This window comes from Anolis sagrei, chromosome 4 (assembly GCF_037176765.1).
Source record: "Anolis sagrei isolate rAnoSag1 chromosome 4, rAnoSag1.mat, whole genome shotgun sequence".
Classification (NCBI taxonomy): Eukaryota; Metazoa; Chordata; class Lepidosauria; order Squamata; family Dactyloidae; genus Anolis; species Anolis sagrei.
Window position 1 is genome coordinate 227,110,876 of NC_090024.1, and position 20,758 is coordinate 227,131,633.

Consider the following 20,758-nt stretch of genomic DNA (forward strand, 5'->3'; position numbering starts at 1 on the left):
CTTGTAAAAAGCCACAAGTCGGAAACAACAGCACAACAGCAATGTGGGTACATGCTTTGCTTAAGTGGAAAATGTTTAATTAGCAAATCTCTTGGGTTTGTCTATATTCTCTTTTCAATTTTAAGGCTTTTAAGGTGCTAGAGTGTTATGAATAACTTTTTAATAACTTTAAAGCATAGATTCTTTTATTACATTTTTCAGTAAGAGAAAGGGTATTAGAATTTTTCCCGAACAACATTTAGTTATACAGATATACAGATTCTATATAACTAGATTGGATTCACAAACAACCTACAGTTACATTGGCTAACAAACAAAAGGGGAATTACATTTTCACTTAGCATTCACTTGCACATATAAACATTCATCCATCCTCATGCATACATCACCATTTTACCATTCTTCCTCCATGAAGAACATCTCTTAGGCCAGGCTGCTTCCTTGCAAATCTGCTAATGCACAGTTCCAAAACGCCAAAATGCATCCTTTCCCTAAACACAATGCCAAGGATCAGATCCCTGTTTTCCATACAGCAGAATCTGACTCCCTGCAAATGTATCATAACAATACTTCCAAAATTGCACTCCTTTCTCTTCCCTTGAGAAAAGGAGGCCAAGTATTTAGAATTCTGCTTTCTGTTGCAGATCTGACACTCTCAATATTTATTTATTTGTGTTGGAGTTTATCCTGTGATTGTGTTTCAGGATCAGGGTGCTTTGGATGTGGGGAGTGATGTCAATGAGTTTCAAGATGGCAATGGTTTGGTCAATGATATTGATGCAGAGAATGACCAGAAGATCCCTGTTCAAAGTGTAGTTTCCCATGAGAATGTCCCTGAAGGGTGTGGAGATGATGGTGTGCTCCCTGAATTGCTACCAGAGAGTTCCCATGATTTGGAGCTTGAAAACAGCTTGGCACCAGGTGCAGAAATTAATGAGCAAATAGATAGACGGGAGGAGATTAGTCAAAACAGAAATGCCGAACAGTGGCTTCGGCGTTCTGCCAGGCTCCGAGAGAAAAAGATAAGAGATTCTAAACTAGAGCGAAACCAATTTCTGAGTGCTTGGAACATGGCTAACGAGATAAAGTCCCGTGTACAGGATATGAAGCATCGTTTGGAATCAAGTCAAGATCTCATCCTTGTTTCATGGAAGCCTAGCTTGGAAGATTCATGTTTAAGTGCATTTTGTTTCATAGTTTTGATTCTTAGATTCTATGATTTTGTATTCATGCCTTGGATTCATGTTTCCTGTTTTCTTGGATTTTAATAGAGAAGTTTTGACTTTGTTTTCATGGACTTTGCTGGACTATTTTCCCTGGACTACTTTGTTCCTGTTTATCGTCTTACCTAATTGGATTTACCTATTTCTTTAAAGTGCTATTTACCTTACTGCTTTTTAATTATCTTCAATAAAAGGATTGTTTTTCTTACTCAGTGGTGTGGTGTTTAAAGTCAGAGGGCTTTTCCTTTTTTGGAGTGCAACAATTTACTACAGTTATATCTCACCCTTCTCACCCCAACAAGGGGACTCAGAGCGGCTCACAAAATACGTCATGACTTCAAAGTACATACACCATCTCTCTATAGAGCATGGCATATGAACATCGTTGCTGTCTGTCACACTTTTTGAATTGTAATAAGGTCTCTTATATAACAATATTTCCTTGCTGATGTTGTCCCAACGTTGTGAATGATAGAATTTTTTTCATCTTGAAACATCCTGGCTTCCATCTCGGTTTCCTGGCAGGTGTTGATTCTTCTTAATTGGTGTTGGCAAACATAAGCAGCTTTGTGTTGACTTCCTTCTTAACATAAGGAATCTTGTAAACATTTCCTTAATGTAAAGAGCCATTGTCTCTGATTAATGTAAACACAATTTTCCTCAAAAGTTCAACTGTTAATCATTTGTCACAGTTCTTATCAGCAACTTTTAATTACAGTTCATCGAAAGGTAGTTAATGATTTAGTCATTGCAGGCCTTGGCTTCAGAATGGTGTCTCCAAAATTATTAGGTCTCATTCATACATCTTTCATACAATTCCATTCAAACCATATATCATACTTCATCATGACAGAGAGCAACCTTTATCAATCTTTTCTTTCTGGAGGAACCTATGCATAAAATATTACTCTTTATTTTTAGCCTACTCAAACTTTGTGCTGTCTTATCTCCAGTCTATGGACCAGATCCAGGTTGACTTAAAATATCCTTCTGCCATGGCCTACTGTTGATGCTTGCAATGCTGTGTCTGTTTTGTTGACTATACAGTCCATTGAACTTGATGGAGACTTGACTCTGAGTAAAGAAGTCTGGAATTGCACACATGCTAACACACTCTTCCATTGGAAGTCTTTGAGTTGAATTGTGGAATGCTCAACAGAGATAAAACAGATGAAGTTTCAAATGTTGCAACCTAGCCCACAATCTGAAAACAAATGTGAAATGATTTGTATTGTTTCCCTTTTCAAACTACTGTTTTGTTCCTTTTTGTTTAATAATCAAACATTTTCCATTTTGTTCCCCTCATTGTGTTCCAGACCACCCTGATAAGTTCTTCCAAAATGTCTCTAGGGATTCCCCAATGGGGAGATCACTCTAGGTAGCCAAATTCCTTTGGAAAGCAGTTTTTCCATCCCAACTGATCTCCCCCATGGCTTACATATCCATTTGTTTGCATTCTAGAGCAGATGGTTTCAAACTGTGGCCTACAAACTCTACCTAGGAGGTCCATTGAAAAATGTACAATATATTTGGCAGTTGGCCCTAGATTAGACATATCCCCAAAGCAGATTGAAGTTATCAAGCAACAAGACCTATGGTCCTTGGTTTTTATAATATAGTGTTAGTTTTGTTGATGTTATCAAAGGGGAGGGGATTCTGTTGAGTACAAATATTTGGCGATCTGAGGCCCCCAGCAATTTGTAAGAGGTTTATGGTTGGGAGGAGGGTGATGTGAACTGTTGTTTTAGGCAAGCTCCTTGTGTTATGATGAGAACAGGTCCAGTCATGGAAGTTAGGAGTAGGCCATGCTGTCAACTTCAGAGTCCTCCACAAGCTGATGCGAAACAGGCCTCCTGCAGGTCAAACATTTAGTAAACATTTCTCTCATCTTTGCACCTCTCTTAATTTTACTATTTGCTTTGTTTCATAACATGTATCCCACACCAGTGTTCTTCCATCTTCAGGTTTGATACATGTAACAACACTATAAAATAAAGACGATATTCACAGTAACTGAACCTTGAAGAAAGCTACTCAAAACAGGGTGTGATTTTTCCTTATTGGTTTTGTTTATGCCCTTGAAAGAAAGCGTTTTTCTCATCAGGGAAGTCTCGTTCACAATTTGGCTGGTTTCAAGTACTAAAATAACTACAAATTACTTCTGTTCTTTTGTTCATTTTCACCTACAGTAGCCACCCATGGTTCCAGGTATCATAAATTGATGGCCAATTTGAACTCAAATGTTTGAAGGCCATATTGAGAAGGTGGTGTTCATTTGGACTGCATGGCTCTGGAAAGAGATAGTATCTGCATTGTAATGCTTCTGTCTACTTCATGAAGGCTTGTATCACACAAAATAAAATTGTAGTAAAACTGTCTCAGTGCTGCATTTTTCAACAAATAATACCACTATCTGTATTCACTTACACTTCTGATAAATAATGAAATTCAGCCTCGAACCAAATCTGACTGCCATTGAAGCAATCTGCTGGTAAAAATTAAAGCTAAATGTTGCAAAAATATTACCACTGTCAGGAAAGATCTAAACAATGTGTCACAATCAGACCTGCTTATGATTACAAGAAGATACCAGGACATGCCTAAAAACTTCTGTTTTTTCTTGAATATGATTGGGTCTTTATATGATAGAATATGCAGCTAGGGATCACTGCAATCACCTAAGGTCATCTTTTGGTTAAAAAAAGCAGTTTACACCACTTCATTTCAGAGAATTATAAAATAGGTAATTAGCAATATTGTGATAATTCTGCATTTCTTTCTCGACAGTTGGTTACTGTCAAGAGTGTTATGTTCTTGAGACCACTTGCCTATTTTTTTTCTTATTTTCTCATTTAGTTTATGTGTGTGTGTGTGTGTGTGTGTGTGTGTGTCGGGAGCGACTTGAGAAACTGCAAGTCGCTTCTAGTGTGAGAGAACTGGCCGTATGCAAGGACATTGCCCAGGGGACTCCCGGATGTTTTTAATATTTTACCATCTCTCATGTCCCCACTTGGGGAGCTGGAGCTGACAGAGGGAGTTCATCCGCGCTCTCCCCGGATTCAAACTTGTGACCTGTCAGTCTTCAGTCCTACTGGCACAAGGATTTGACCTACTGTGCTATTGGGGGGCTCCATTTAATTGATTTAATAGTCTGTTTTTGCTTTAAAGAAGAAGAAAATAAAATATGCCAGGATATGACTCCACCAAACCGTGTTTGGGAAAGCATACATTCAAAATGTAGTATTGTGAAAGAATGGATGGATTTTCCAGATTTGGGATCCAATTAAATATTTACTACAAGAGAAACAGGATACTTGCTGTAGCATATGTTAATGTTGCATTTGTTGTGTGCCTTCAAGTTAGTCCTATGCAATCTTAAGATAACAACCATCAATGATGGGTTTTTTTAATTGCTCATGGTTTTTCAGGATGTGGCACCAATACCAAACTACAGGGAAGTCCTTGACAAAAAGCCTTTAGCCAGCATCATCCCTGTGTGGAATCATCCCTGCCCATGCACAAGCTGCCTCTTTCAGTGTCCAAGTGACTGAAAGGAAAGCAAGGAAGAGGATGCATCTAGGCATGGCTCCACCTCTCCTTTGCTCCTGTTCCTGTTCCCATATTTAGGGGAAAGTGCCCATGCAGTAACATCACATCACAGGCCAGTTATCAGTAAGTTCTCCCTTTGGTTGTGAGACTCAGCTGATGTCTTACTCAGCCTGATCCCAGCACCATTCTAGCAAATGAAGCCTTGTCCACTTTAGGCCAACTGGACGAGTTGCCATTCATAGCTGCCTTCAAAAGAGCCTCTGTTAAGTCCGAAAATAATCCAAATGAGCTCACACAATCACAAGATCAGACTGCTAGATGTATCCTGGTTGCCCTCTGGCTATGTTTTCAGCATGACATTCAGATGGCTGTTCTAGATCTGTAAAAACTCTTGTAGCATCCTTCTGCAGCTGAAATGGACAGAATCCATGTTGTCAAGGCATGGTACTATGGCTATAGCTGCAGGACCTTTGTGTCTAATTAGAATAGCATTTATAGCCAGAGTTCTTGGGACTTACACAGGGCCTAAATGCAGGCTGCAATATAAAAAAATAGAAAACGGTGGGAAGCTGGCCAACTTGTCTAAGGAACTGGAGTTTGTATTTTGAGCTCTCCCTTCTCACACTTTTGCACCCTCCCTAATACTCTTGAGCATATAATTTAACAGAAAAAGCATTATTTTTTCATCTTGAGCATACTCTGATATTGATTGGCCACATGTATTCGATGTTGGAGGATCAAAGCACTCCTGAGAGAGAGAGAGAGAGAGAGAGAGAGCTTTTCAGCCTCTGTTTATAAAGGCTGCATGCTGAAAAGCCCAGGAAAATGCATGTAGCAACTCACTGGGTGTCAACAAATCACTGTTCTTTAATCTATTACATCTTTCATTTTTAAACAGTTTGCTATTGGGTTGTTGTAGTTTCGGGTTGTATTGTTTTTGCTATTGTTTCCCTATGAAAAAGCTTTCCTCACCCTGTTGTAAACCTTTCTTTGCTCCAGAAGATGGCAGCATTTGTATCCTTTGCTTTCATCATACTTTTACATGGTTTGCTATATTCTGCCTTGTGCTAAGAAAAGCAAACAATGAAATTTTAGGGGGGGAAACAAAGAAGAAGAAAGCAGGAGTAAATTTTCAGAATGCTTTTGGCATTTGGAAATAAAGGAGCCATCTTCAAAGGTTGATTCTACATTTTATTTTCTTGATATTATAAGTCCACACAGGTCCAGTGCTTTCTCCTAGGCTTCAGGACTGGCTCATATGCCTTTAACAACTAAAGACATTATCTCCCTCCTTCCAGACATGATAGGTTGATTCCTTCAAACAGCAACAGCAATTGGCAAGTGAGAGTTATTCACACAATGGGCTTTCCTGTTCACATTTGCAACTTTTTTGCCATGACCTCTTACAACAGTGGTTCCCAACCTGTGGTCCGTGGACCACCAGTGGCCCACAAGAACTATAATATGGTCTGTGGCCTCACGGTTACTACACCGTTGCAACAAAAGTGACTGGTCTTGCGACAACCTCTTATAGTGCTGAGGCTTATTAAATATGCTTTTCTATAGACGAGCAGATGGTGGCTACTGGGTGGCATACGTTCTGTATCAGAAACTAGAGCTGATGTGGTCTATCCAATACAATTTTCTGAATCAGCACCCCTGATAACCAAACCGAATCTAAAGTTGACCAAAAACCTGATTCATAACCCTTTTGGTACTAATGTTGGAGAGTTGTCCCTGGTCAAATTGGTCCCTCGTCAAAAAGAGGTTGGGAACCATGTCTTACAAGATGTCTTACAAGCTATTCTGTTTCCACTCCACATTTTCTATCTCACATTTCCAGAAGTCTGCCAACATTCTGTGGATCTACAAAGTATGCTCAGTCTTCATTGAACTATTTTGGATGGATTTATCTTATGACTTATTTCCTCTTAATTATTTCCCCCCATTATTTCCTAAATCTTTGTGTTCTCATATGCCAATTCTTTGGGAATGGTTACATAAAGAGCAGCACTGAATCAGCGATGATATCAGCAAAGCTTTGGAGAGCAAACTGAATCTGCCTGCAATGTGATGTTGCAGCAAAGAAGGCAAATACTGTTTTAGTCTGCAAGTTAACTATTGATTTATAGGATTTTCATATTCTATAAAAAAGTCTAAAAGTTGTAGGTGGAGAGGGAGAAGCAAGAAAGGAGAACAAAGAAATTGTATCAATTTCTGATTTAACCGTGAGCCCTAAAGGCAACCAAACAGATAGGTCTCACAATAGTTCCAAAAAGGTGTGGACTTTAGTGAGTCTGTGGTGGTATCAGAGCCAGTGTGGGGTAGTTGCTTTGACTACAAGACCAGGACATTCCCACTAAAGCTGAGGATGCTTTACCTGGATATCTGCATGGAACAGGAGATTGACTCCAATAGCCATAAGGCTCCCTTCAGTGCCATGATTCTTTCCATGTCCCGGTTTCTTCTCTTCCCACTTTCCCCCTTTTGTCATCTGCACACTTCAATTGTAATTCACATTTAGCAGAGACAAGAGAAGGGGTAAAGTCTTACCTTTCAATGTAGTTTCAGGCAAAGGCAAACTGCTGCATCTCCCTTGCTTCTGTGTTCTTTGTTAATGACTGGCCATCTTGGCCACATGTATCCTAGATTTCTGCTGAAATGTTGGTCTAAGAGTAACCAACAGGATTCCAGCCACTCCCATGAGAATAGCAACTCGTGAGCGATACTAGAAGTTGTATTCTAACCACATCTAGAGGACCACACATTGCATTGCAGATATAGCTTATTTTTTTAAGTTGAACTTGCCAACCATGGCCCCTGTTAGAATGATAGAACTAGAAGAATTCCCAAGGGTCATCCAGCCCAGCCCACTGTCATACAGGAAAACACAACCAAATCACCCTGACAGATAGCCATCCAGCCTCTGCTTAAAACCTCCAGAGAAGGAACCCCCGCCACACTCTAAGGCAGCATATTTCACAGCTTCTCTTAACATCAGGAAGTTCTTCCTACTGTTTCGGTGGAACATTTTTCCTGCAATTTCAGCCAATTGCTTTATGTCCTAGTCTCCAGAGCAGCAGAAAACAAGCTTGCCTTTCCTCAGCATAACATCCTTTCAAATATTTAGACATGGCTCTTGTGCCCCTTCTCAACCTTTTCTCAGCTCCCTTAGCCATTCCACACATGGCTTGGCGTCCAGCTCTTTTACCATTTTGCTTGCCCTTCTCTGGTTACATTCCAGCTTATCAATATCTTGCTTAAATTATGGTGCTCATAATTGGGCACATATATGTTGAGGAGAAAGAAAACTAAATGGACCAGTACAACCAGAGATATGTCGGTATGCCATTGGAAGATGGGACTCCCAGGTCGGAAGATGGCCAAAATGCTACTGGGGAGGAGCAGAGGATAAGTTCAACTAGCCCCAGATGTGATGACGCAGCTAGCTCAAAGCCGAAAGGAAGGCTAGCGGCCGACGGTACTGGAGGTGAACGACGAATCCGATGCTCTAAAGATCAACACACCATAGGAACCTGGAATGTAAGATCTATGAGCCAGGGCAAATTGGATGTTGTTATTGGTGAGATGCCAAGACTAAAGATAGACATTCTGGGGGCCAGCGAACTGAAATGGACTGGAATGGGCCACTTCACATCAGATGACCACCAGATCTACTACTGCGGACAAGAGGAACATCGAAGAAATGGAGTAGCCTTCATAATTAATAAGAAATTTGCTAAAGCGGTGCTTGGATACAACCCAAAAAATGACAGAATGATCTCAATTCGAGTGCAAGGAAAGCCTTTCAACATTACAGTGATCCAAATATACGCCCCAACCACAGCTGCTGAAGAAGCAGAAGTAGATCAGTTCTATGAGGATCTGCAGGACCTACTGGATAATACACCAAAAAGAGACATTATTTTCATTACAGGAGACTGGAATGCCAAGGTGGGAAGTCAAATGACAACTGGGATCACAGGCAAGCATGGTCTGGGAGAACAAAATGAAGTGGGACGCAGGCTGATAGAATTCTGCCAGGAAAACTCGCTGTGTATAACGAATACTCTCTTCCAACAACCTAAAAGACGGCTTTATACATGGACCTCACCAGATGGTCAACACCGAAATCAGATTGACTACATCCTTTGCAGCCAAAGGTGGCGGACATCCATCCAGTCGGTGAAAACAAGACCTGGGGCTGACTGTAGCTCAGATCACGAACTTCTTATTGCCCAATTTAGAATAAAACTAAAGAGATCAGGGAAAATACACAGACCAGTTAGATATGATCTCACTAACATTCCTAGCGAATATACAGTGGAAGTGAAGAACAGATTTGAAGGACTAGATTTAGTAAACAGAGTCCCAGAAGAACTATGGACAGAAGTCCGAGACATTGTTCAGGAGGCGGCAACAAAGTACGTTCCAAAGAAAAAGAAAACCAAGAAGGCAAAATGGTTGTCTGCTGAGACACTGGAAGTAGCCCAAGAAAGGAGGAAAGCAAAAGGAAACAGGGATAAGGGGAGATATGCCCAGTTAAATGCGCAATTCCAGAGGTTAGCCAGAAGAGATAAGGAACTATTTTTAAATAAGCAATGCATGGAAGTGGAAGAAGACAACAGAATAGGAAGGACAAGAGACCTCTTCCAGAAAATTAGAAACATTGGAGGTAAATTTCAGGCAAAAAATGGTATGATAAGAAACAAAGATGGCAGGGACCTAACAGAAGCTGAAGAGATCAAGAGAAGGTGGCGAGACTATACAGAAGATCTGTATAGGAAGGATAATAATATTGAGGATAGTTTTGACGGTGTGGTGAATGAATTAGAACCAGACATCCTGAGGAGTGAGGTGGAATGGGCCTTAAGAAGAATTGCTAACAACAAGGCAGCAGGAGACGACGGGATTCCAGCTGAACTGTTGAAAATCTTAAAAGATGATGCTGTCAAGGTGATGCATGCCATTTGCCAGCAAATATGGAAAACACAAGAATGGCCATCAGACTGGAAAAAATCAACTTATATCCCCATACCAAAAAAGGGAAATGCAAAAGACTGCTCCAACTTCCGTACAGTGGCCCTTATTTCTCATGCCAGTAAGGTAATGCTCAAGATCCTGCAAGGAAGACTCCAGCAATACATGGAGCGAGAGTTGCCAGATGTTCAGGCTGGGTTTAGAAAAGGTAGAGGAACGAGAGACCAAATTGCCAATATCCGCTGGATAATGGAGAAAGGCAGGGAGTTTCAGAAAAACATCTACTTCTGCTTCATTGACTATTCTAAAGCCTTTGACTGTGTGGATCATAATAAATTGTGGCAAGTTCTTAGTGGGATGGGCATCCCAAGCCACCTTGTCTCTCTCCTGAGGAATCTGTACAAGGACCAAGTCGCAAAAGTCAGAACTGACCACGGAACAACAGACTGGTTCAAGATTGGGAAAGGCGTACGGCAAGGCTGCATCCTCTCACCCAACCTTTTTAACTTGTATGCAGAACACATCATGCGATGTGCGGGGCTGGATGAATGCAAAGCTGGGGTGAAAATTGCTGGAAGAAACATTAACAACCTCAGATATGCAGATGACACCACTCTGATGGCCGAAAGCGAGGAGGAGCTGAGGAACCTTCTAATCAAGGTGAAAGAAGAAAGCGCAAAAGCCGGGTTGCAGCTAAACGTCAAAAAAACCAAGATTATGGCAACAAGAATGATTGACAACCGGGAAATAGAGGGGGAAACCGTGGAGGCCGTGACAGACTTTGTATTTCTAGGTGCAAAGATTACTGCAGATGCAGACTGTGGCCAGGAAATCGGAAGACGCTTACTTCTTGGGAGGAGAGCAATGTCCAATCTCGATAAAATAGTAAAGAGTAGAGACATCAGACTGGCAACAAAGATCCGCCTAGTCAAAGCCATGGTATTCCCTGTAGTCACCTACGGATGTGAGAGCTGGACCTTAGGGAAGGCTGAGCGAAGGAAGATCGATGCTTTTGAACTGTGGTGCTGGAGGAAAGTTCTGAGAGTGCCTTGGACTGCGAGAAGATCCAACCAGTCCATCCTCCAGGAAATAAAGCCCGACTGCTCACTGGAGGGAAAGATACTAGAGACAAAGTTGAAGTACTTTGGCCACATCATGAGGAGACAGGAAAGCCTAGAGAAGACAATTATGCTGGGGAAAGTGGAAGGCAAAAGGAAGAGGGGCCGACCAAGGGCAAGATGGATGGATGGCATCCTTGAAGTGACTGGACTGACCTTGAGAGAGCTGGGGGTGGTAACGGCCGACAGGGAGCTCTGGCGTGGGCTGGTCCATGAGGTCACGAAGAGTCGGAGACGACTGAACGAATGAACAACAACAATGTTGAGGAGGTATGTTTGCAAACAGTGGTGTGTGTTACCTGTTTCATTTCTGACACCTTAAGGTAAAGGTTTTCCCCTGACATTAAGTCCAGTCGTGTCTAACTCTGAGGGTTAGTGCTCATCTTCATTTCTAAGCCAAAGAGCCGGTATTGTCCATAGACACCTCCAAGGCCATGTGGCTGACATGACTGCATGGAGTGCCATTACTTTCCTGCCAGAATGGTACCTACTGATCTATTACATTTTCGAACTGCTAGGTTGGCAGAAGCTGGGGCTAACAGTGGGAGCTCACCCAGCTCCCCAGATTCAAACCGGCAACCTTTCGGTCAGCAAGTTTAGCAGCTTAGTAATTTAGCCCACTGTGCCACTGGGGGCTCTGACACCTTAAGCATCTTTAAGCCTTAAAATTAAGAAGCAAACCATCTTTAATGTCTATCGTAGAAAGACAGATACTCCCAGCTTGATAAAAAATTCTTGCTGTTTCCTGGCCTGTCCATATTCCAAAATTTGTGATTTGCATCATCATCTTTGCAATCTCATTTGCTTATAAGTCGGACAAAGGATGCAACAGCCAGCATTGCTGGCTTCCTAAAGGGGGCAATTTTTCTCCTACTGACTGATTAATTACTCAGTGAATGTGTTCAGCTTGAAGAGACACTTTAATTATTCAGGGGCTTGCATGGATGATAATATAGGCCTTTTGTGTCTTTCAAGTCACCCAGATCATGTCACGTGAAACCAAGCCCCTGTTTTTGTGTATTTAAGGAAATGTTTCATATCAGCAGCCTCCCCGGATCAAAATCCACTGGAGGCAAGACCCAGATCCTGGGCCAAGGTAACATTGCAGCTCTGGACAGGGAGTGTTTTGCTTATTCAGACTGCTTTTGTTGGAACTGAAATGAACAGCTGGCCTGTGCACATAAACCGCCTGCAATTGGTAAGCCTGTGTCATGACTCTATTTGCAGAACATGTCCCACAAAAGGTGGGGGGGGGGGGGGAGAGAGAAAGAAACAAATGAGGCAGTTGGGAATCAGATTAAACAGACTTCTCTTTTAGTTTTTATTCTTTATGGCAGAAATTGGCAAAGTGCAGCTCCCTGGGCTCCTCCTAGACTCCTCCTTCCAAAACCAGCATTTAATCACAAAGCTGCATCCTGGATACCTTTTTTTTCCAAATTAGTTTGGGAGAGGCAAGTCGCCAAAGGGAGTAAGGGCTATATGGAAATTCCCACCAATTTTGTACCCAATGGGTACCATTCTTACTTTGCTGGAAGTTCACCAGGGTTCAGCAGTCAATGGCTTCCATACCAGTGTTTCTCAATCTGGAGTTTGAGACACCTGGGGGATCGCGTGGTAGGGGTATCAGAGGGGTCGCCAAAGACCATAAGAAAACACAGTATTTTCTGTTGGGCAAGGGGGATCTGTTTGGGAAGTCTGACCTAATTCTATCATTAGTGAGGTTCAGAATGCTCTGATTGTAGATGAACTATACAGCAACTACAACTCCCAAATGTTAAGGTCTATTTTCCCCCAAACTCCACCAGGGTTCACATTTGGGCATATAGAGTATTCGTGCCAAGTTTGGTCCAGACCCATCATTGTTTGAGCCACAGTGCTCTCTGGATGTAGGTGAACTACAACTCCAAAACTCAAGGTCAATGCCCACTAAACCGTTCCAGTATTTTCTGTTGGTCATGGGAGTTCTGTGTACCAAGTCTGGTTCAATTCCATCATTGGTGGAGCTCAGAATGCTCTTTGATTGTAGGTGAACTATAAATCCCAGCAACTACAACTCCCAAAAGACAAAATCAATACCCCCTCCCCCGCCACTCTACCAGTATTCAAATTTGGGTGTATTGAATATTTGTGCCAAATTTTGTCCAGTGAATGTAAATACATCCTTCATATCAGATATTTACATTATGATCCATAACAGTAGCAAAATTACAGTTATGGAGTAGCAACAAAAATAATTTTATGATTAGGGGCCACCACAACTGTATTAAGGCGTGGTGGCATTAGGAATGTTGAGAACATAAACACAATACTCCTCATCATCATCATATGGGTCCAGCGACACAACTTTGTGTAGCACTGGTTTATACCATCTCAAACTGAGCCTTTAATATTTGAGCAGTCATTCTCTCTGCCACAGGTAAATCTACCCAGAAGAGCTTCTAGTGACCTGCTTTCCTTATCAGAGTGTAAATTCATATCCAGTGCTGTCAATATGAAAATTACCCCTAACCCTAACCCTCTCCTTTTCCAAACTGGAACATTTTAAAAGTAGCTGAAAAAAACGAGATAACTAGGAATTAACAATGATACGTTGGAGAATATGCCATTTGGAAGGCACCAGATCAGACGGAACCTGGTGTCTTCAGGATATTTCGGCATTTTACCCTCATAAGAATACGGTGAAGTAGGTTTCATTAAAGATCCACATGAAAGCTTTCATAGCTGATAGTGAGTTAGATTTTAACTCATTAAATCTCAAACGTCAGGAGAAATGCCTCTAGAACATGGCCATATAGCCCGAAAAAACCCACAAGAACTGAGTTTTAACTCATTCTCAGATATAAAAGCTTTCTTGTAGGAAGTCCCAACCACAGAATTTATTTGTTTCTATTTGTGTGAGATCACATAAGAAGCAATTGCCGTGGGCTAAACATTAGGAAGAACCTATTGATGGTAAGAGCTGTTAGGCAATGGAATATGTTGCCTCAAAGTGTGGTGGAGTCTTCTTCTCTGGAGTTTTTAAGTAGAGATCGATGGCCATTGTTGGGGGTGCTTTAACTGTGTTTTCCTGCATTTGGACTGGATGACTCTTGAGGTCTCTTCCAACTCCATGATTCCATGTTTCTCTAAAGCATTGGTTTCCAAATTGTGTTTTGGGCATCTGCTACCTGGTCAGCTGGGCCAACAGTCAGGAATCCAGCAAAACATCTGGGAAACTTAAGTTTGGGAACCATTGTTGAAAAATGACAGACAAGTGGCCCTCCAGTTATTATTGCTAGTCCCAGCAGCCTTAGCCAGCCCCAAGTAGTTATAGTCCAACAACATCTGGAGGCTACAGAATTTCCTTCCCTGCTCTGAAAAGTAGCTAGCTGCTGATTGGTCCAGACAAACAATCCTATTCTGACTCACAAAAACAACACAAGTCTGCTGTCACAAAGGCTGATGCCAACACGTTTAGCAACCTCTCTGAGCACCTGCCTCCATGGCTGCAGCTGTTGCTTGCTGTGGCTGACATCAGAGGGGCAGATGAGGGAAAAGATGCTGCATTGAATTCCAACTTCCTTTCCTTCCCCCTTTCCTTCCAACCATGGCTGTGCCAGGGGACAAGGTCTATAACAACTGCCTCCCCTTTGCTGAGCCCCACCAGAAACTGCTGGGCACCATCTTGATTGTTTTGGGTATTTTTGCCTTACTGGAATATACTGTGAAGCTGATTTCTTTGGTAAGCAACCTGAAGCAGGTAGGCATTGTGTATGTACTTGTAATGAGGGGAATGTGCTGTGGAGTGATCCACATGTTTTGGAATTCCCTTGTTCATTTGTTTTATCTGGGTCCATTTCATATAATTTCCTATACACAGTCAAGAACAGGCACAGGAGTTGAACTCCAAAACATCTGGAGGGACGAAGTTTACCCATGCCTGTTCTAGAACAGTGGCTCCCAAATATTGGTCCTCCAGTTCTTTTGGATTTTAACTCCCAGAAGCCCCAGCCAGGTTGCCTACCTTTTTTGGCTAAATTACTTGGCTAAAATTAGGGTGCTCATTAGAGTCATGTAATATAGTAATCTTAATGCTGAGCCAAAGCAAAAGGAGAAGCTGCCTCAGGAACACCTGGAGTACCTTTTGAGGAACATCAACTCTTAATTTAATTGTTATGGCTCAGTGCTATTGAATCCTGAGATTTGTAGTTTAGTGAAGCATCAGCATTCTTTGGTAGAGAAGGGCCAAGACCCTTCTCTACAACCCTCATGATTCCATAACATTCAACTGAGGCAATTACATTGGATTTATTGTACAATTTAGATGGATCCCAAGGTTTTTGCTTTGGTGCTCTAACACTTGTTTTTAAAGAAGGAATTTGAAGCATGCAGCAACCATAATGCACACCTTTTTGGCTGAATTATGAAGAGTGCACTTTTTGCCGCTGTTTATTACAATAGCCAGCAAATAGTTTTTAAATTTTTGATTTCATGGTTTTGAAAATTCAGATGTGCATTAGATTTGGTGGTTCATTAGACTCTGCCTGGAGATTCTTTATAAGATGCAGGAAAATAAAGCTATGTAGCTTTGCCAGTTGTAGTCATCCGTTGCTCCACTAGCTGAACTAGAGATTTACATATAGAGTTTTCCTCTTGCCTGAAGTGAGTCCAGCAGAACAGGAGAATCCATATTTGCCTCCCACTGAGAGCTGGCTCAAAAAACTGGAGACTGAGGTCCCTGTTGTAAATTTTGACCATCCTAATCTGTAGTCATTGCCCAGAGACTTATTCACCTTGTACTTGTCCTCCGAAAGTTAGTGTGGATTGGGTCCAACTTACAAGGCCAGCAAATGTCCAGAAACAGTAATAAAGAAGAGTCCTCCTGTTGTGTGAAGTTATGTTGTCCAATTTCCCCTACCCAAGGTTGGGGGGTGTGTGTGATAGTTTTTGTGTCAAAACTGCTGGAAATAGAAACCTTCTACACATCTTCATTTTTTATGTATATAACTCAGGTTGCTTACTATATTGTATATGTGTGTGTTGGTATGCAGTTTTCCCTTTACTCTATACTGAGGTTGTGGGAAGGACTGCAGTCCGTGTGATTAGATCTAGGACTATTCAGACTGAGACTCCGTTTAAGAAGTTAGTGTTGTATTGTGTTCAATCAGTGTATTGTATAGTTGTGTTTGTTATGCATTAGACAAGAGACTGCAACAGAATGCCTCACAGAACTTACTGTTTAAACTCTTCAACTAATAAGCAATGTACCAGTATGCTGAATAGTTACATGAAGTTTGTAAGTAAACCAACTGTGCTACTTTTTAACGAAGATTACCTATTCTTGTCTCTTGAGAGCATGATTTAAAACCAAATACTACATTTTATGGGAGAGTAGATGTTTCTGAGCAACTGAAGAACACATCTAAAGATCTGCTATTTTGTGCATTGGCAAAATCTTTGTTCCTAACAGTTCAAAGAGATAATTAAGTTTATCAATCTAACAGCTGAGAAACCTAATTTGCCTTGCATGAATACTGGTGGATATTTACCACTAAAGAGAAGATTCACTCAAATGAGTTTTTAGCTCTTCTTGGGAAGATCATAATTATAAAAAGGTTATGATTTTCCAAATGGTGTAAATGCCAATTAATCTCCAAAAGGTCATGTTTCAAAAGGCTATGGAGTTTCTGGTTTTCCAAAATGTTATGGTCTGAACAACTATCCTCCCCCCCCCCCCCCCACACACACACACAAAACTTCTGGAATCTCTGCCATTCTGGCTGGAGGATTTTGGAAATTATATTTGAAAAAGTAAATTTCTCAAGTCCTTTCCCTGCTTCAAACCATGCAGCTGACATTGAACATGGAGCAGGTTGGCAACGAGACGCCCTCTGGACTACAAGTGCTGACATTCCTAGCTTGTAAATGTGGTGAATAAGGCTGATAGGAAAACATCTGGATGGCACTAAACTGCTGATTTTTCACCTAGACACAGTGGGCTCTTGGTATCTGCTGGGATTTGGTTCCAGGACCCCTGTGGCTACAAAAATCTGTGGGTGCTCAAGTCCCATTATATACAATGCCATAATGAAAATGATGTCTCTTATATAAAATGCCAAAATTAAGGTGGGGCCTTTGAATTAAAAAAATATTTTTTTCAAGCCATGAATAGTTGAATCTTTGGATGCAACAGAATCCATGGATGGACAACTGTGTTGTGGTTTTCCATGTGTCCAATATGAATCACTGAGTAGTTTGGTGCAAAACAAAAGGGTGGTGGTGGTTCCTGATCAGATCTCCCAATGTTGGTTTTTTCCCCATCATGGGCAATGGGAGATGTTTTGCAAAATGTAGGAAAAGTACTTTTGGAAGGCTACAACTCTCAAGAACCCCCTTGCCCCACATCCCCAAAGACCTATCTCCATCAGAAGGGAAACAGAGCAAAGGACAGAGGGGCTGGAACCATGTTTTCTATAACTAACTTTGTTCCCCAGCTTCTGCTCAGTGCTTTGAGAGGGCATCATTATTTCCATGAAATGGCTACCAGTCAATACAATGCCTTTGTTTTTCTTCTCTTCAGATCTGGATTACATCCACTCCATTCCTGAAGAGAATATGTGATTCTTGCTTCCAAAAAGGTAAATTGTAGATGAATAAGAAATGTGTGATGAAACAAGCCTTTTGCTTTATTTCTCGCTCCAAATTCTTAGGATGATGATCCCTGCTGCTTTCCTTAGTCTCCTTTTTCCAGCTACTACCTTCTCCTCAGACCACATAAATTACAGGCTCAAGTGGTCACTAGAAAGTATCTGGTGCTTCTCACCCAAAAATGTAAAGAGTAAATCAGCAAGGAAACATTTTGTCCACAATATCCTCCAATAATACCAAATTACCCCAGTATTGTGGCTGAAAAAGGAGAAGCCAAAGCTAAAGTGGTTGACGGCATGTGGGGTGTGTGAGATAAATTGGCAGGCATTCAGGCTTTTTCTTTGGGGTGCTTAAACAGTCTGGGCCTCTTAACGATCTGAGAGCCAGTGTGGTGCAGCGACCTGAGCACTGGAGGCCACTGTTCAGATCCCTACTCAACCGTAGAAACCCACTGGGTAACTTGGGGCAAGTCACATTATCTTAGGCTCAGAGGAAGGCATTTCAATTAATCTTACCAAGAAAACGCTATGATTGTATTCTCACCTTGGGAGTCACTCAGACAACTCTACCCTTAGGTCTTGAATTAGCAACCAGCAATGGCTGGCAGCTGCCAGAGTCCAGTAGTCCACTATCATCTGTCCTGAGTCCCCAGTGCAGCCTCATGTAGTGGGCTGCCATTTGAATTTTCCTGCAGCTGTTTTCATGAGGGCATCATAGGAATTTTCAAAGTCTCACTTGTAAAACTCTACCCCAGCTATCAGGTTTGCCCATGCCTGGATACAACTAGCATAGAAAAGGGTCTATCAGAAACCAGAGATTGTAATAATTAGTTTTCCAAGAATCTCTAGGAGTAGAATTTTAATCAGATCTTCCGATGTTTTGCTTTTTTCACCATGGGCAAAATGTTTTGCAAAATGTAGTTTCAAAGAATGCTTTTTCCTCTCAGAAAGCCCATGGCCAAAGATGCCTTCAAACCTTGGGGATAGCCCTGTACACATTACAAACTCATACTTTAACTGTTGTGGGTTTTCAAAGAGGATCCTAGAAATAATGTTCTTCCAATTTCATCCATCTCAGTTGTTCCCACACCTCTCCCCATGTGAACCTCTTTTCATCTGTGTAGGATTAAATGTAGAAAAACGAATTGGACTTTTGCTTGATCTCAGTTTCCACAAACTAATGGGAACACTTTAGCAATTATTGTGTTTCCCCATTGTGATTGTTGCTGTCTTTATGCTTCCTGTCCTTGCTCTATAGGTGGCAAGCTCCTGAAGACCATGAAGATCCTCTCCAGCAGCAAAAAGTTATGGAAAGAGTCAGTGCTGCTGAGAAACCGCAAAAAACAGTCCAACCTGCGGTTCCGATGTGTTGTGGATCCTGTGAAAGTAACTGTGCGAATGAGCAACCCACCTGAGTCCAAGATCTGCTGTGCTCAGGTTGGCCGGAAAAGTAAAGCCTTCTATTCTGGTGAGTGGTCAAGCCACCATGATACAGATGACAAGAAAACCAGCTGGTACAGAAACCAGTCACAACACCAGAATAGCCCATGCAGCTCCCACCTTTCTGACACTGAAACGCCCCAACCAGCTTGTCCTGCTGGATCCGTTGCCTCCTGGGTACGCTTCAGCTTCAGTTCTCCAGAGCGTGTGGCAGAAAGCAGCTCAGCTCACTATGGCATCCATGCCCGTAACCACCAAAGGGCCACTGGTGATAAACAGCTCAGCTCTGAGATTGCGAGAGAAGGTCTTCAAGGTCAGAGGTTCCCACCACATGGTGTTGGCCTGAATACAGAAGAACCTGCTCCCTGCCATTCAGACCACCCTCATGAGCGCTTTAACCACCTACCCAGTGTTACCAATTTTATTCCAAGTCCAATCTTACCCGGCCCAAGACGGGTGGTATACTCCGCTCTGGCTTCAGATACAATGTCCAGAACCCATCTCAACAGTGAGGAATATGCCTACCCACATTCTCCAAGAGGCCCACAGCACCGTCTTGGGTTAGAGTGGCACCAGCATTTGCCAGTGGCCCAGCAAGCCGAGGTGTATGTTTACCTGATCAGCCCACCTACTCCTAGCCCAGAGCACAACACTGAGCAGCCCAACCATCCCTTCTCAACACCTCGGACCACCTCTGGGAAGGAAACGTTAGCCCACCAGCTTTCTCTCAGCCAGAGCAGGGGAAGTTCCAGCCAAAACCATGCCATCCAGGGGACCAGTGACCCCCACAAGCAACGCAAGAGCATCTGGGAGAGGAAACACCAGAGAAGATCCCTGCAGCCCAATTTAGAGTATGAGAAGCTGGCAGCAGGCCACGGCAGCACCAACGTGGACCATCAAGAACCATTCTCTCATAATCCATCTCTCTTGGCAGATAGAGGGAGAGCCGGGCTTGATGTTGCATCACCTATCATTGCTAGCTAATCATGCCCAGTTATGAGGGTCAGAGAGCCCAACTAAGCTTAATATGGTGAAACAGGCAACAGGCATGGGAAAAAAACAGCACCTCCTGCTCTCTTCACTAGCAATTTTAGGGCATCCTTGGGTCAGTTGAAATAAAAGCAAGGCACACGCATTTTTGTCTGGAGATATTTAAAGGGCTACAAACCTGGGGGTGACAGGATAAAAGGACAACTGTTTGGCATCCCATACATTCATGAAGAGCTAACCCGAACTATACATCTGCACTCTCCCAAGTGAACACATCTGGTTGCCTTAAACCAGAACAGAAAAGGGTACCATTTCCCCCTGTAAGTCACAGATACACAATATCTTATCTATTTATTATTGCATTGATATACTACTTTTCTCACCCCTGAGGGAATTCAAAGCGGTTCACAACATAATCAATGGCAAAATTCAATGCCTCACAAGTATAAATCATCACATGTATCATATTGACAACATATAACAATAGATTAAAACAATTAAAACTATAAAACTATAACAACAATCACAGACCCAACATAAAACCTTTAGATCTTGTATTGAGTATCTTTAGCTACTTCCATATTTCCAGATTTCTGTCATTCATGAAATCCCTGCTTGAACAACCAAGTCTTAAGTTGTTTCTTAAACGCTAAGATAGAGGGGGCTGATCTAATCTCATTGTGAATGGAGTTCCACAACCAAGGGGCCACCACCGAGAAGGCCCTGTCTCTCATCCCTACCAATTGCACCTGTGAAGGCAGTGGGACAGAGCGGGACCTCCTTGGCAGATCTTAGATCTCTATGGCAGGCATCCTCAAAGGTTGTGAGGTCT

The 20,758-nt window shown here is 42.1% G+C and overlaps 1 protein-coding gene across 2 annotated transcripts; it reads left to right on the forward strand.

Moving 5' to 3' along the window:
* The first annotated feature begins 11,937 nt into the window (after positions 1–11,937).
* Positions 11,938–20,451, forward strand: LOC132772584 (uncharacterized). Of its 2 annotated transcripts, none has more exons than XM_067468207.1 (3): positions 11,938–12,068; positions 17,430–17,487; positions 18,755–20,451. In XM_067468207.1, exons 1-3 carry the CDS (start codon positions 12,030–12,032, stop codon positions 19,918–19,920), a joined length of 1,263 nt encoding a protein of 420 aa, XP_067324308.1. In that variant the 5' UTR covers positions 11,938–12,029; the 3' UTR covers positions 19,921–20,451. The 2 variants fall into 2 exon arrangements, with proteins under 2 accessions (XP_067324308.1, XP_067324307.1); XM_067468206.1 differs by lacking the exon at positions 11,938–12,068 and adding an exon at positions 14,427–14,591.
* Positions 20,452–20,758: the final 307 nt, after the last annotated feature.